General features: G+C 32.2%; 1 protein-coding gene across 2 annotated transcripts; it reads left to right on the top strand.

Moving 5' to 3' along the window:
- Positions 1 to 8,500: 8,500 nt before the first annotated feature.
- Positions 8,501 to 12,212, top strand: LOC115983820 (bifunctional dihydroflavonol 4-reductase/flavanone 4-reductase-like). 2 transcript variants are annotated; one of them, XM_031106643.1, is made up of 8 exons: positions 8,501 to 8,805; positions 9,181 to 9,231; positions 10,381 to 10,542; positions 10,629 to 10,801; positions 10,893 to 10,992; positions 11,207 to 11,302; positions 11,722 to 11,783; positions 11,922 to 12,212. In XM_031106643.1, the coding sequence occupies exons 3-6, from the start codon at positions 10,425 to 10,427 to the stop codon at positions 11,293 to 11,295; spliced, it is 480 nt and encodes a 159-aa protein (XP_030962503.1). In that variant the 5' UTR covers positions 8,501 to 8,805; positions 9,181 to 9,231; positions 10,381 to 10,424; the 3' UTR covers positions 11,296 to 11,302; positions 11,722 to 11,783; positions 11,922 to 12,212. The 2 variants fall into 2 exon arrangements, 1 of the variants encoding a protein (XP_030962503.1); XR_004090249.1 differs by lacking the exon at positions 10,381 to 10,542.
- Positions 12,213 to 15,408: the final 3,196 nt, after the last annotated feature.

The raw sequence follows: 15,408 nt of genomic DNA, 5'->3' as shown, positions 1-15,408 counted from the left end.
CGAGTGTCCTAAACATAAATTGTGAGGGATGAAACTACACATTAACAATTTGAAAGAAAATGGGCCAGAGAAAGAACAACAAAAGGAAAATGGTTTGAGCTCCAATATGATATAGGCTATATAGGTCCTGTGAAAATTGAATAGTCATATCCTATTAAAATTTATTACCTTTTGCCTTGCCTTAATAGCTGGTGCCATCTGTTACTGCCTTAAGGTAGGGTTAGATGGGTTTTTGTTTTTTGTTTTTGGTTTTTTTTTTTTTTTGTTTTTTTTTTAAACAAACTAACTATTAAACACACACACAATTAATTACATTCTCTAACCAAACTCAAACATATTACTTAACCCAAAGATGGCTTGTAAAATATTTAAGGGTCTAGGTTAATGGGTGCTCTTGGGGTATTTATTAATGGACTATTTTAAGAAAGTTTTAATACCACTTTTATGAGAAAAATAAATAATTGTAAATAAAATGGTAGCCAATGAATAAGGAGGAGCGAGTCGGATAGGTCACCGGTGTGGTGCTAGCCAATGAACCTCCGAAGACACGATTGGAGAAAATGGTATCTGAATATCTAGATTGATATATGTGTTTTTGTTTACCATTGCTCTAGGTTTGGCCTCCTTTATATATGTTTTTACCTTTCTAGCCATTAGAGGCCTTCAATGGTGGCTTAATTGATTGTTTGAGTAACATATTTGGTGATAAATGTAGTGTTTATGGGGAATTCTGAGTTGTTATGCCCCTTGCTTCGTTTGACCGTAACGACTCTTGCATTGAATGTGTTCTTTATGGCATTTTGGTCGTCCATTACCATGTTTAGATGAGGAACATTTCCCAACTCATCAAAAACAGAGCCATGTGGCTGATTGTCCAACCATCTTAAGTAGTCTGACCTTTCAACCTAATTGCTTGAAGTTGAACCAGTTTGAACGATAGGTCCAGTTGGATAAAGTGAGATTTTTATCTTCTTCTAACAATGCTTTTATAGCATTTTCTTCCAAATCCATGAAAGTATTAAGGATAATAGCCTCAGCCAATCGCAGCTCATTTTCACTAAGAAGAAACATTTTGTAAAACTCACTTGTTCGAACTTGAATTGGTTCTAGAAGATCTCTACCATGAATAGGTATGCACCCTTGGAGTTTCAATGGTTCTTGTAGGTCTCTATGCTTGCATGAAACTGTCTCATCTAGCTTTGGCAAATGCAAAAGCAATGACAAAGATATCAACAACCAAAGATATTTGACATGAAATAAACGTAAGGTGGGATGTGTTGGTGCAAACACAATAATAATGGAAATTACACAAAAAGAATCTGAATAATACTTTTGAATACTATTAATTCTAAGAGAAAAATTACACAACACTATTTGGACTGAGGTGTGGCACTCGCTCTTTTTAAAGAGATTCAAGCTCTTGGTTGACTAAACATTGTAACTGATACAGACATTTTCTGACTTGTCTCCCCTAGGATACAATAGCCCAACAAGTGTTGTATGGCTAGAACAATCTCTGGACAAAGTGTTCAAGCCCAAAGCTCCACCAGAAAGAACACCCTTCCTTGCCAAAAACCTCTCTATTTTTTTTAGTGTATATTGAAGTCATTTGGATTGGGTCTGAATGAGTCTATTTATAGGCTCAGTGGGCCTCACGAAATTACTACGCAAATTAATCTGATTAATTAGGTCCATTATTCTAATGTAGCGGGTGTTACAAGATTAATTGCTGAATATTAATCTGATAGGCTGGAGTTACACAAGTAACGGTGAGATAAGGAGTTTCTGAAGAATGAAAAGGCCCAAACGGAGTCCATTAAGTGGTTGATGACTCTTCATTTTCCATAATAAAAATGGAGTATTAATTCGGGTCATTTACTCACCAACGAATATGGTAATTATTCTGAATGGGCTGTCAAGTAGGAAGATCCAAGAAGCCGATTCATTTCCATTTTTGACACCTCCACTCGTCACCTTCCCATTGTGCACATATCTAGCTCAATATCTGAGTCAATTCATATAAGCCTATTAATCACCACAATTAAAAAGTATAAAATAGTCTTTCTCCTTTTCAATGTGGGATTAAATATTTTCACAAACTCCTCATCTTCCATATTCACTCCCATATCTTTATATTTATCTTGTAATATTTATTCATTTTAATTAATTAATATTAAAATGCTCCAACAATCCCCCATTCATTTTAATATTAAATTTTTTTTAGTCAAAGAGATATTACCAAGCAAAGACGGGTCACTAGGCATCATGAAGGTGCGCTTTGCATTGAAACTTCACAAGCAAAGACGGGTCACTAGGCATCATGAAGGTGCGCTTTGCATTGAAACTTCACTTAGTAAAATAGCAATCTTAACTCCAAAGTCGTAGTGGTCTCCAACTTGAACTAGAACTGCTTTAGGGAAATTAAGCATCACTGCTTACACATAACAACCTAGGTGTTGACATAAGCTTTTATAGCTAGCACTTGATGGTTGTGTGTTGATCCTAGTTTTATGAGTGTATTCGAGATTGAGTCCAAATCTCATAGGGAGTAGCCCCACCCCCACACTTACATAGGTGAAATTTTGTAAAGGGTGCTCCTGTAATTCTGACACCCCACTCATATGAATTACAAATTTCATTAAGAGTTTTTTTACTCAACCTTTTCACATTACAGGATAAATGCACTTACATCATAGGGATGAACAATTAAAAAATTATTTACAAAATAAATAATTGAAAAAATAAATAGTGTATTTCCTACAACCATTGTATGATTCACTTTTCCCATTGAACCCAATTCTCAGGATCTTTGGTCCTTGGGTTGGGTATCCTCATAATTGGCTCATGAATCTATGGACTTATGTCCCATCCCCCTCGATGTATTCTAGACCCTACCTTTTGCCAAGGCCTTGGTAAATAGATCTGCAAGATTATTATTAGATTTAATATGATCCATAGTTATGATGCCACTACTCAAATAAGATCGCACGGTACTGTGCTTTCTTCTTATAGGTTTGGATTTACTGTTGTAGTGACGGTTTTCTTAACTCTACCAATTGCAGCAGTGCTATCACAATGAATTAATATAGGTGGTGAACGGTGCAAAACTGCAAGTGCACAATATCGTAGTTTTATAGTAAAGTGATGAGAAGGGTATCGTCCTTAGGGATTGGTAACTTACTTTTGACAAATACCAAAATTATGCTAATCTCGATTCTATCTAGAGAAGTCACTAAGGTTTTTGTAATTGGAATTTAAAATAAAATCAATTTAAATAAAAGATACGCAGAGGAAAAGAAAGATGTTGCTTGAAAATCAACTTCATAAGAAAGAAACTTCTAGGAAATCGATTTCTCCTAATCCCTCACTATGCTTTACTTATCTAGCTAATTGAATTTAATTCTCTCTGTTTGTTAGCAATCTCCAAACTCATCCAACAGCCTCTTTCGATAGTCAATTGGAAACATTCTTGTTCATTATTTTACATAAGAGTATGCAATTTAATAAAGCAAGAAAGCATTAAGACCAACGATTTTAATACTACATAGGTTCATACAAGTCTTTCGATTTCTATATTTACCTATGCTGAAATATTCAAGATCTATCCTATAATCCCCTCTTTCGACATCAAATCACAAGATTAAAATCATCTAATTAATGGCCAGTTAATTAGAAGCAATAAACTTAGAATAAATCAGACAAACATGAAGAGAATTTGTTCAAATTAACATAGAAAAGCAAGCATAGTTCGAAACTAGATTATATCGTTTCACTACAAGAAAACTGAACTATTGCGGCGGACCTATTGCGGCGGGTGCGAAAACCGCCGCTATAGATCACCTATTGCGGCGCTTTTTTGGCCTGCCGCTATACATGAGATCTATTGCGGCGTTTTATATGCCCGCCGCAATAGCTCTAGTATTTTGCGGCGCACTATAGCGGCGGGCCAATGACCCGCCGCAATAGACCTGTTTTAGCGGCGCTAGGCTTAGATATAGCGGCGGGTCAATATATACTCCCTTTTGCGGCGGTTTGGACCGCCGCAATAGACCTTTAAATTTCCATCTATTTTTTTCGCCTTCCCACTTAAAGATCAAATAGTAAATTACATCCGATTGGCATGAAAATTGGCATGCATGTTAAGAACATATAGAAAATGTGATCCAACGGTTGGATTTTTAAAATTTGAATTAAACAATAAGTTATTGATTGGTGTAACATTTTTTAGAGATACATCAAGTGTAACTTGAACCCAACGCTATATTTCTTAATTCCATGTGAATTTTGACAAATCTATCGTTAGATTACATTATCTTTATATATTTTTCATGCATACAAAATTTAAAGGTGATTAAAGATTAATAGTTATGTCATCAATCAATTATTTAAATTCAAGTTTTTGTAATTTAAAATAAAGCATAAAATATAAGTTTAAAGATCAAATGGTAAATTACACCTGATTAGTATGAAAATTGGCACGCATGTTAAGAACAAACAGAAAATGTGATCCAACGGTTGGATTTTCAAAATATGAATTAAACAAGAAGTTATTGGTTGGTATAACATTTTTTAGAGTTACATCAAGTATAACTTGAACCCAACGTTATATTTCTTAATCCGATGTGAATTTTGACAAATCTACCGTTAGATTACATTATCTTCTTATATTTTTCCAGCATACAAAATTTTAAGGTGATCAAACATTAATAGTCATGTCATCAATCAATTGTTTAAATTCAAGTTTTTGTAATTTAAAATAACGCATAAAAGATGAGTTTAAAGATCAAATGGTAAATTACACCCGATTGGCATGAAAATTGGCAAACATGTTGAGAACATATAGAAAATGTGATCCAACGGTGGGATTTTCAAAATTTGAATTCAACAATAAGTTATTGGTTGGTGTAACATTTTTTAGAGTTACATTAAGTATAACTTGAACCCAACGCTATATTTCTTAATTCGATGTGAATTTTGACAAATCTACCGTTAGATTACATTAGCTTCATATATTTTTTATGCATACAAAATTTCAAGGTGATCAAAGATTAATAGTCATGTCATCAATTAATTGTTTAAATTCAAGTTTTTGTAATTTAAAATAACGCATAAAATATAAGTTTAAAGATCAAATGGTAAATTACACCCGATTGGCATGAAAATTGGCATGCATGTTAAGAACAAATATAAAATGTGATCTAACAGATGGATTTTTAAAATAATAATTCAACAATAAGTTATTGGTTGGCGTAATATTTTTTAGAGTTACATCAAGTGTAACTTCAACCCAACCCTATATTTCTTAATTCAATGTGAATTTTGAGAAATCTACCGTTAGATTACATTATCTTCATATATTTTGCAATTTCAAGGTGATCAAAGATTAATAGTCATGTCATCAATCAATTATTTAAATTCAAGTTTTTGTAATTTAAAATAACGCATAAAAGATGAGTTTAAAGATCAAATGGTAAATTACACCCGATTGGCATGAAAATTGGTATGAATATTAAGAACAAATAGAAAAATGTGATCCAACGGTTGGATTTTCAAAATATGAATTCAAAAATAAGTTATTGGTTGGTGTAACATTTTTTAGAGTTACATCAAGTGTAACTTCAACCCAACCCTATATTTCTTAATTTAATGTGAATTTTGAGAAATCTACCGTTAGATTACATTATCTTCATATATTTTTCATGCATACAAAATTTCAAGGTGATCAAAGATTAATAGTCATGTCATCAATCAATTATTTAAATTCAAGTTTTTGTAATTTAAAATAACGCATAAAAGATGAGTTTAAAGATCAAATGGTAAATTACACCCGATTGGCATGAAAATTGGTATGAATATTAAGAACAAATAGAAAAATGTGATCCAACGGTTGGATTTTCAAAATATGAATTCAAAAATAAGTTATTGGTTGGTGTAACATTTTTTAGAGTTACATCAAGTGTAACTTCAACCCAACCCTATATTTCTTAATTTAATGTGAATTTTGAGAAATCTACCGTTAGATTACATTATCTTCATATATTTTTCATGCATACAAAATTTCAAGGTGATCAAAGATTAATAGTCATGTCATCAATCAATTATTTAAATTCAAGTTTTTGTAATTTAAAATAACGCATAAAAGATGAGTTTAAAGATCAAATGGTAAATTACACCCGATTGGCATGAAAATTGGTATGAATATTAAGAACAAATAGAAAATGTGATCCAACGGTTAGATTTTCAAAATATGAATTAAAAAATAAGTTATTGGTTAGTGTAACATTTTTTAGAGTTAGATCAAGTGTAACTTGAACCCAACACTATATTTCTTAATCCGATGTGAATTTTGACAAATCTACCGTTAGATTACATTATCTTCATATATTTTTCAAGCATACAAAATTTCAAGGTGATCAAAAATTACTAGTCATGTCATCAATCAATTGTTTAAATTCAAGTTTTTGTAATTTAAAATAACACATAAAAGATGAGTTCAAATATCAAATGGTAAATTACACCCGATTGGCATGAAAATTGGTATGAATATTAAGAACAAATAGAAAATGTGATCCAACGGTTGGATTTTCAAAATATGAACTAAACAATAAGTTATTGGTTGGTGTAACATTTTTTAAAGTTAGATCAAGTGTAACTTGAACCCAACGCTATATTTCTTAATTCAAAGTGAATTTTGACAAATCTACCGTTAGATTACATTATCTTCATATATTTTTCATGCATACAAAATTTCAAGGTGATCAAAAATTAATAGTTATATCATCAATCAATTGTTTAAATTCAAGTTTTTGTAATTTAAAATAACGCATAAAAGATGAGTTTAAAGATCAAATGGTAAATTACACCCAATTGGCATGAAAATTGGCATGAATGTTAAGAACAAATATAAAATGTGATCCAACGGTTGGATTTTCAAAATATGAATTCAACAATAAGTTTTTGGTTGATGTAATGTTTTTTAGAGTTATATCAAGTGCAACTTGAATCCAACCCTATATTTCTTAATTCAATGTGAATTTTGACAAATCTACCGTTAGATTACATTATCTTCGTATATTTTTCATGCATACAAAATTTTAGGGTGATCAAAGATTAATAGTCATGTCATCAATCAATTATTTAAATTCAAGTTTTTGTATTTTAAAATAACACATAAAAGATGAGTTTAAAGATGAAATGGTAAATTACACCCGATTGGCATGAAAATTGGCATGCATGTTAAGAACAAATAAAAAATGTGATCCAACGGTTGGATTGTCAAAATGTGAATTCAACAATAAGTTATTAGTTGTTGTAACGTTTTTTAGAGTTATATCAAGTGTAACTTGAACCCAACGCTATATTTCTTAATTCGATTTGAATTTTGACAAATCTACCGTCAGATTACATTATCTTCATATATTTTTCATGCTCACAAAATTTCAAGGTGATCAAAGATTAATAGCCATGTCATTAATCAATTGTTTAAATTCAAGTTTTTGTAGTTTAAAATAACGCATAAAATATGAGTTTAAAGATCAAATGGTAAATTACATCCGATTGGAATAAAAATTGGCATGCATGTTAAGAACATATAGACCACGTGATCCAACGGTTGAATTTTCAAAATATGAATTCAACAATAAGTTATTGGTTGGTGTAGCATTCAGTAATAAGTTATTGACCGCGCCTTTCTCTAAATCCAACCGTTTGACTGTGACCACAATTTGCCAGAATTAACGTTTCATTACACTCTTCTAATCCAACGGTTAGATTTCAAATCTAAGAATGGCACGTGATGGACATTTTCTGTGTACTTATATGATTATGTTTTCTCAATCTGACCATCTAGGTAGTCATATTATTATTATTTTTTTAAAAGTAAACGTAGTTTTTTTTTTTTTTTTTGATGGGAAAAGTAAATGTAATTTGTCACATATTAAAATTATTATATAAATTTAATATATAATAGCTATGATCATTTTTTTTTTAAATTTTTAATAAGATAGAATGTGTGATAATTTATAAATATATATATTTATTATAATGATTTATATAATAATAATTACACATTTTAAATTATATTTATTTAAATAGTAATAAAAAATATATAATTTATTTAAATAGTAATAAAATATATATAATTTATTTAAATAGTAATAAAATATATATAATTTATTTAAATAGTAATAAAATATATATCATTTATTTAAATAGTAATAAAATATATATCATTTATTTAAATAGTAATAAAATATATATAATTTATTTAAATAGTAATAAAATATATATAATTTATTTAAATTGTAATATAATATATATAATTTATTATAATATAATATAATATATAGTTATTTATTTATATGACTATGACGTTAACTCCAATCACCAGTTCAGTGGTGTGCAGCACATGTTTTGCCCATATGGTCTCGAGTTCGAGACTTTACTTTGTTAATAATTATTTAAAAATTTGAAACTCTTATTTCTTTTGTTAACCCTAGCAATAGTTTTTTCTCCTAGCCGCCCCCTTCTCCAAATTCTTTTCTCTTCCTCCAGAGCCGTCACCCTCCCTAAATTTTTTTTCTCTCTTCAAGAGACGCTACTGTCAAGCATAGTTTGGAAGCTTTTTTTTTCACTTTGAGCTCTAGTTTAATTGTAGGTCGTTTCCTCTTCCTTTTCCTCTTACTCTGAAATCTGGAACTACCTCTGGATCCCTCCTCATTTCTTACTCAAAAGATGGTTTTTGATGCGAGTCGAAGTCGGTGTTGCACACGGAGATGGCGAAGAAGAATCTGTTTGTGAAAAGAGGTGGTGAAAATTGAAACTCAAACTCACTTTGATTTTTCTTAATTTTTTGCCTTTTATTTTATTGCAGTTATATGTGAAATTAGCTTAGATTAAAGGATAGACTCTAGAGAGTATAAGATTTGTTGGATCTTTACATATATAAATGTGTGTAGGAATTTTGATTGGAAACTAATAAAATCGAAGTTTTGTGTGTGTGAGTGAGTGAGTTTAGGAATTTTGATTGGAAACTAGTAATATTGAATTTGTGTGTGTGTGTGTGAGAGAGTGATTGTGTGTAGGAATTTTTTGTTACCTAGTTTTGGGTTTTGTTACTTACCTGCGGATTATATATAGTTAACGGGCAGTTAGCTTACAGATTTTAATATTTCAATGCAGGTTGGATATAGGCACATTGATTGTGCTTAAGTTTATGACAATGAGAAGGAGGTAATTTTGCATAACACCAGATATTGTATATCATTTTAGTTGCCATTTCATATCATGACATTTTGTTAAGTCATTCAACTTTGGTCAGATCTACTCTCAAGTGTTTTTTTTTCCTAAAAATGTTTCTGACCAAAGTTTGACAATGGTTAAAAAGTATTATTAGAATTGAAATTTATACATATTTATGAAAGAAAAACCAGCTGTGACCAAAGTTTGACAATGGTTAAAAAGTATTATTAGAATTGAAATTTATACATATTTATGAAAGAAAAACCAGCTGTCCCCAAGTTGCAGGGGTACTATATAGTGCATTTCACCTTTCATGTCACTGTGTGGTCTATGAAGCTTACTGCTTGATTTGCTAAGAAATTACTAAAAGCTAGCACAAGTAACCATATTCCTTAGAATAATTTAGAAATGGTCAATAGTCATCTCTTTCATCTTCATGGCATAGCTCACTCCTGATATTTTCTAAGTCAACCAAGTGTGGGGCAATGTTAGGATTTAGTTGTGAGCAATTTAATAAATCATGTTAAATATAAATAATTTGATATTGTTATAACACCTCCCTCACATATTTACGATGATTGGTTGAATCTGATATTGCTTTGGAAGCTGAGATTGTGTGCAGAAATGATCGAAATCCTGCTTTTCAGATATTTGGATCTTAGGAGTGTAGAACACTAGAACTAAATAGGGTTTATTTGATGAGAGAAAGTTATAAACAAGTCACTAGCCACACAACGAGGGATTTGAATTGTTATGCCACTGAGTTATAAAGCTTTTGGCAACCATTACACTATTAAAGGGTCAACAAAAGACATTATAAATTCATGTGTGTTGGTTGTGCAAATTTGCAATACAGTTTACCTTGTCCTCTACCTTTGTACTTCAGCCTTAAATTCCAGATAGAGTGTACATTGATCTCATATGCTAGGTTGAGAATTCAGATAGTCTACTAAACTTTAAAGTTAATGACCCGGGTGGCTTTTCCCAATTTGTCCCTAGCTCCTAGCCCCACAACCACAACCTCTCTCTCTCTAACAAAATATGGTTTTTTCCTCTCACATACTTCCTGTCTTCTTCTTCTTCTTCTTCTTCTTTTTTATAAAATCCTTATAAAAGAAAAATTGCAAGTAAAATTGGCAGTGAGTGAAGTGTGAAGATTGGGGGAAGGACAGAGAGAAAGGGAAATGGAAAAAGACGGAGAGGTTGTGTGCGTGACCGGAGGTAGCGGGTGCATTGGATCCTGGCTCGTCCGTGAACTCCTCCATCGTGGCTACAATGTCCATGCCACCATCCAAGATCTCAGTTAAAAAAACCAAATTTGCTCGATCGATCTTCCATCACTTTATTATTATTATTATTCTCCTAACCCATTATCTGTTCTGTTGCAGAGGATGAGAATGAAACGAAGCATTTAGAAGGTCTAGAAGGAGCCGAAACTCGTCTCCGTCTCTTCCAGATTGATCTCCTTGACTACCCCTCCATTCTCCGCGCTGTTAATGGCTGTGCTGGTGTCTTCCACCTCGCCTCTCCCTGCATCGTCGATCAAGTCCAAGATCCCCACGTTTGTGCTCCTATCCTCCTCTATCTTTAAACATTGGATATTCTCTTGCAGCTGGAATTGATTTAGTTTTACGTGGTTCCTGTTTTTCTAGATTAAAACGACAGCGCAGTTAGATGCAGCTCTTTCATTTTTTGGAGCTACTGCTTCGGAGGATTTTAAGTTGAATGAATTTGAAGAAGCCTGTGGTGTTGGTATGTCAAATTTTACATGTTTAGGATGATCATTTCGTAGTGTGTTTTTTTGTATGTCAAAATTTGAATTGGAGTGCTTCTCTCTGGCCTGCTGATGGTCTCATTATTTCTTACCCTAATTTAATTTAATTGTTTTGTGTGTCTGTGTAATTTTATTATGTATTTTCTAACTTCTTCTTTCTGGATATTGATTTTCATTTGTTTTTGCAACCAGGTGTTGAGGTTTCAGTCGAAGAAATTGAACAAGCTGTAAATGAGGTTTTTGAAGAGAATAAGAATGTGATTTTGGAGCAACCCTATTGAACAAATGGTTAGTGACTTTATTCTATGGAATTTCTGATAATTTAATACATGTACTTTGATTTCCTTAATTTTTTAAAATGGCTTATCATATTATGATGTAGACATGTTGAAATATTGTTACACTTTGACATGGAACAATCTCTTGGACAATTGGTTTGTTAAGGAGGGGTCATATTGTGGGGTATTTGCGTCACTATGCTTGTGTGTGTAGATGCATCACTGATCAACCTTAATTTATTTTTGTATTGCCAATTCAGTTCATGCTATGCCATCTTTTTCTTTTTATTGTGAAATTTTGTTACTATGTGGTTCTGTGATCGTTTGTTCCTGCCTATTCCTAGTTGTAGGCATTTAACCTCTACCATTATGCTGCATGATTCCGTTCTGTTCAGCATTTGAATTTGTGTTCTATTTCTTTGTGTGTAGTGGGTGAATTGTTAGGGCATGTTCGGAGGCGGCACCCATGGGGTGATCCAAAAATTGTGAAGGTAATTCTTTTTTTTAAAAATTTTTATGTTAACTTCGGTTATGACTGGATCAATTTTTGTTGTTTCACTTTAATAGTGTTTTAACATCATTGATCATACTTTATAGAGACCAACACAACTTTGGTATTTGCTTGTCAGGTTTGTCTGGACATTAGAACAATAAAACTGTCCGCAAATTCTCTCGGGTAGCTTTTTGTTGTACTTTTTTTAAAAATGTTTTGCGTTTAATTATATCGGTTGACTCATCAATCTCTCCTTCTCTCTCTCTAAATATAGACACACATGTAACCCCAAATTGAACTGCTTTTGGGGTACATGGCTTTGTACTTGTGCAGAGAATGTACCATCGTTTTGGAAATTTTATGTGTTTTGTATCCTGGAAATTGTTATAGAACATTTTTACATTGTTTGTACGTTAATCTTGTTAAATTTGTGATGCAATCCATCTAGATAGTTAGCACATATTTCATTTGACTTGACTCCATATTATGTATAGTAATGATGCAGTAGCCTGATGTATTAACATTACTCATTAGCTTATAGCAGCAGCAGTAGTTAGAAGAATAATCTAGTAGTTTTAGTGTAAAATTGTAATAAGTAACTTTAAGTAACAGCTAGAGCTTTTGTAACTCAATTAGTTAGCAACCAAGGCTGTTAGCAGTTTGTATAGCTGGCATTAGGCCCTGTGCTGAGTATGTTAAATTCCTTAGAAGTTAGTACTTAAGCATGGCATGTATAAATATCCCTAAGATGTACAAATTATTCAGTTTTGAATGCAATTACATAGATTAGCCTAGTGCTATTATGAAGAGATGTATTATGTTGCATTTTTGTTCATTGTTGTGCTCCTAATGTCTTAGTGGAGCTAAAATTATTACAGGTTATTTGTAATAGAAATGTGGTTTTAGGACCTAGGAGGAAAAAAAAACAAAAAAAAAAAAAAAAACCTATAGCGGCGGGCGAAACCGCCGCTAAAAGGTACACAGGGTATGTCGTCCATGAAGGTCTATAGCAGCGCTTATTTACCGCCGCTAAAAGGCCACATGACTTGAATGGCAACCTTATATGGCGGCGGTTTTTAGCCCGTCGCAATAGAAAAAAAGCGCCGCTAAATGGCAGATCTATTGCGGCGCTTTTACCGACCGCCGCAATCAACCTATAGCGGCACTGCAGCGCTAGCGGGACGGCCCGCCGCAGTAGCACCCGCCGCTATAGGTCAAATGTACCTTTAGCGGCGCTTTTTTGGGCTTTAGCGGCGTTTTTTGCCCGCCGCAATAGCCCGTTTTTCTTGTAGTGTTTTCCTAGAATAAAGAAAGTTTAGTTCATGCTAAAAATTAAATCCAACACAAACGAGTTCACCATAATTTTTTCTGAGAAAATTGGAAAGAAAATAAATGTTGAAAAATTCTCTGTACCAGCCCTTTCTTTTTTTCTGCTTCAGCACCTTTCTTCCTCTTTCTGCTTCAGCGGCTGCCTTTCTTTTTTTTCTGTTTCGGCTGCCCTTTTTTTCTCTTTAGCGTTCCTTTTTGCTTTTTCTTTTAGCCCTACGTTTTTAAAGTCTAGCCCCTTACTTGTTGCAGCCTAACACAGCCCAAAAAGCCCAAACGTTTTTCAGCTTTTCAGCCCAAACGTTTTTGCTTCAATTCAATCACTCTTTCTTCTTGTTTTTTCTGCTTTATTCTTTTCTGGTTCAGGCCAAAAATGTTACATTCAGCCCAAAACGTTTTTTTCTTTTCTTTAGGTTGCCCTTTACTTTTCAGCCCAAGTGTTCAGCTCAAAACCTTTTTCAGCTGCTTCATGTCTCTTTATTTGAGTAAATCTTCATTTTCTTCAAATCTGAAATAAAATTTAAATAACAATAATGAAGTCTAAAATCAACAAAACAATAAATAAAATTAGGCTAAAGTTTAAAGTTGAGAAGTGATAAATTACACTCAATTATGCAAGTCATCAGGTGGAATTGGCTTTTCCTAAAGTGGAATTTCATATAACAAATCTTTAAGACAATTTGCCTCTTCACTAGCTAAAGCTAATCTACATATATATATAAAACCGAAACTTTTGAATCTCCCAGATTTTAACACTTTTAGCATTATTTAAAAAAAAAAAACTATTAAAAAAAAATTAAAACCGTAAACATCGTAACTATTTCTAACTCAATAACTATTTCAACCAAAACTTTTGAAGCTCCCACATTTTTACACATTTGCATTATTTAAAAAAATAAAACCCTAAATAGCGTAACTATTTCTCCCCAAAACAAACCCGATAATCTTCAACTCCTAAACAATACCCGATACAAAAACCTATTTCTCAGTCTCTGTCTCTCCTTTAAACGCAAACTCAGCCCAACAAACACTGCAAGATCCATTCCCTTCTCTCTCTTTCTCTATCTCTCTACCCTTCTCCTTCCCCAAAATCCAAATGCTAATCAAATCTAAGAGACCACCTCTCATGGGACATTGGGACAAATCAAGTTTTAGAGACTAAAACGATTCCGTTGGAGAGAGGCTACAATTATTTCTCTTAATGGGTTTTCGCTAGAATCATTTGGCCGTTGGGGGGACGATATGGTATGTTAGGTTTGGTTTTTGATTTTGTTATTAATCTTGATTTGTGGTGCTTTAAATTTTCAGATCCCACACCCTCCTTTTCTTAGCCTCTTCATTTATCAAGTTCCAAAATCAACCAAAGGCTCAACTTTGAACATACCCATTTGCAATTTTTTCTGAAGATCGTCATTGCCCCTCCAACCAAATCAGTGGAGGCAAATTTCGTGGTAATTTTTTTTAAAAAAATTTATGTTTCTAGGCACAACCCACTTTAATACTAATTGTTTTACTAGCCCCTTCACGTTTTGTATTCCAATCATGCTTAAATTTAGAAATAGTTTTGTATTATAAATATCATTTTATAATATTTATTGGCTATTCTTGGCTTTGTATTATTGAAATTTTTTTTTTTTTTTTTTTGTGTGGTTATTATTGGCTATTGTTGTTGTGTCATGTGAGAACTGAGTACTGTTTTTTATGGTTATGTATATTATGGTTGCTTTGTTGAGTATTCATTATTTTTAGTACACACTGAATCTAGATTACAGGAACTATATTCTTATTTTAAAATTTTTGTAATTTAGGACTTTTGATTTATATAAGTTATTATTATTTAAAAACTTTCATCAATTATGAATACTATTTGAGTTATTGACTTTAATTAAGGTTGAATGATGAGAAAAAGCAGAGCATGATAGTCTCCCTCAAATGTCTGGGTTCTTTGATGGTGAGCATGCTTAGACTAGAGGATTTTGTGTTGATAAAGGAATTAAAATTAGGGTATTCTAGCAGACCTATGTGTTTTAGGTTTTTTTTTTTTTAAATTTTTTTTTTAATTTTTTTTTTATTATTTTTATATGGTTTTTGCTTTGTTTCTTAGGTTTAGATTGTTTATCCTTGATCACTGTTAAAATCTGTAGTTGAAGCTTGAATGTTGTAGTGTAGTCATTTGACAAATGCAAATTAACTGTTTTTTAATTTTGTTGCTTTAAATTTAAAGGTGTTAAAATCTATTGAATAAGTTATAATGATCATTGTAATAGAATACTTGCTTTCTAAATCTAAATCAAATG

The sequence above is a fragment of the Quercus lobata genome, chromosome 4, assembly GCF_001633185.2.
Source record: "Quercus lobata isolate SW786 chromosome 4, ValleyOak3.0 Primary Assembly, whole genome shotgun sequence".
Classification (NCBI taxonomy): Eukaryota; Viridiplantae; Streptophyta; class Magnoliopsida; order Fagales; family Fagaceae; genus Quercus; species Quercus lobata.
The sequence above is the reverse complement of the archived record's forward strand: the minus strand, read 5'-3'. Positions and strand labels throughout refer to the sequence as shown.

Bases quoted from the DNA above. Each gene is read 5' to 3' on its own strand.
- LOC115983820 (XM_031106643.1), top strand. From the start codon at position 10,425: ATGGAAAAAGACGGAGAGGTTGTGTGCGTGACCGGAGGTAGCGGGTGC. The intron at 10,543-10,628 runs GTTAAAAAAACC...GTTCTGTTGCAG, and splicing joins TGCCACCATCCAAGATCTCA to AGGATGAGAATGAAACGAAG. The intron at 10,993-11,206 runs GTATGTCAAATT...TTTTGCAACCAG, and splicing joins TGAAGAAGCCTGTGGTGTTG to GTGTTGAGGTTTCAGTCGAA.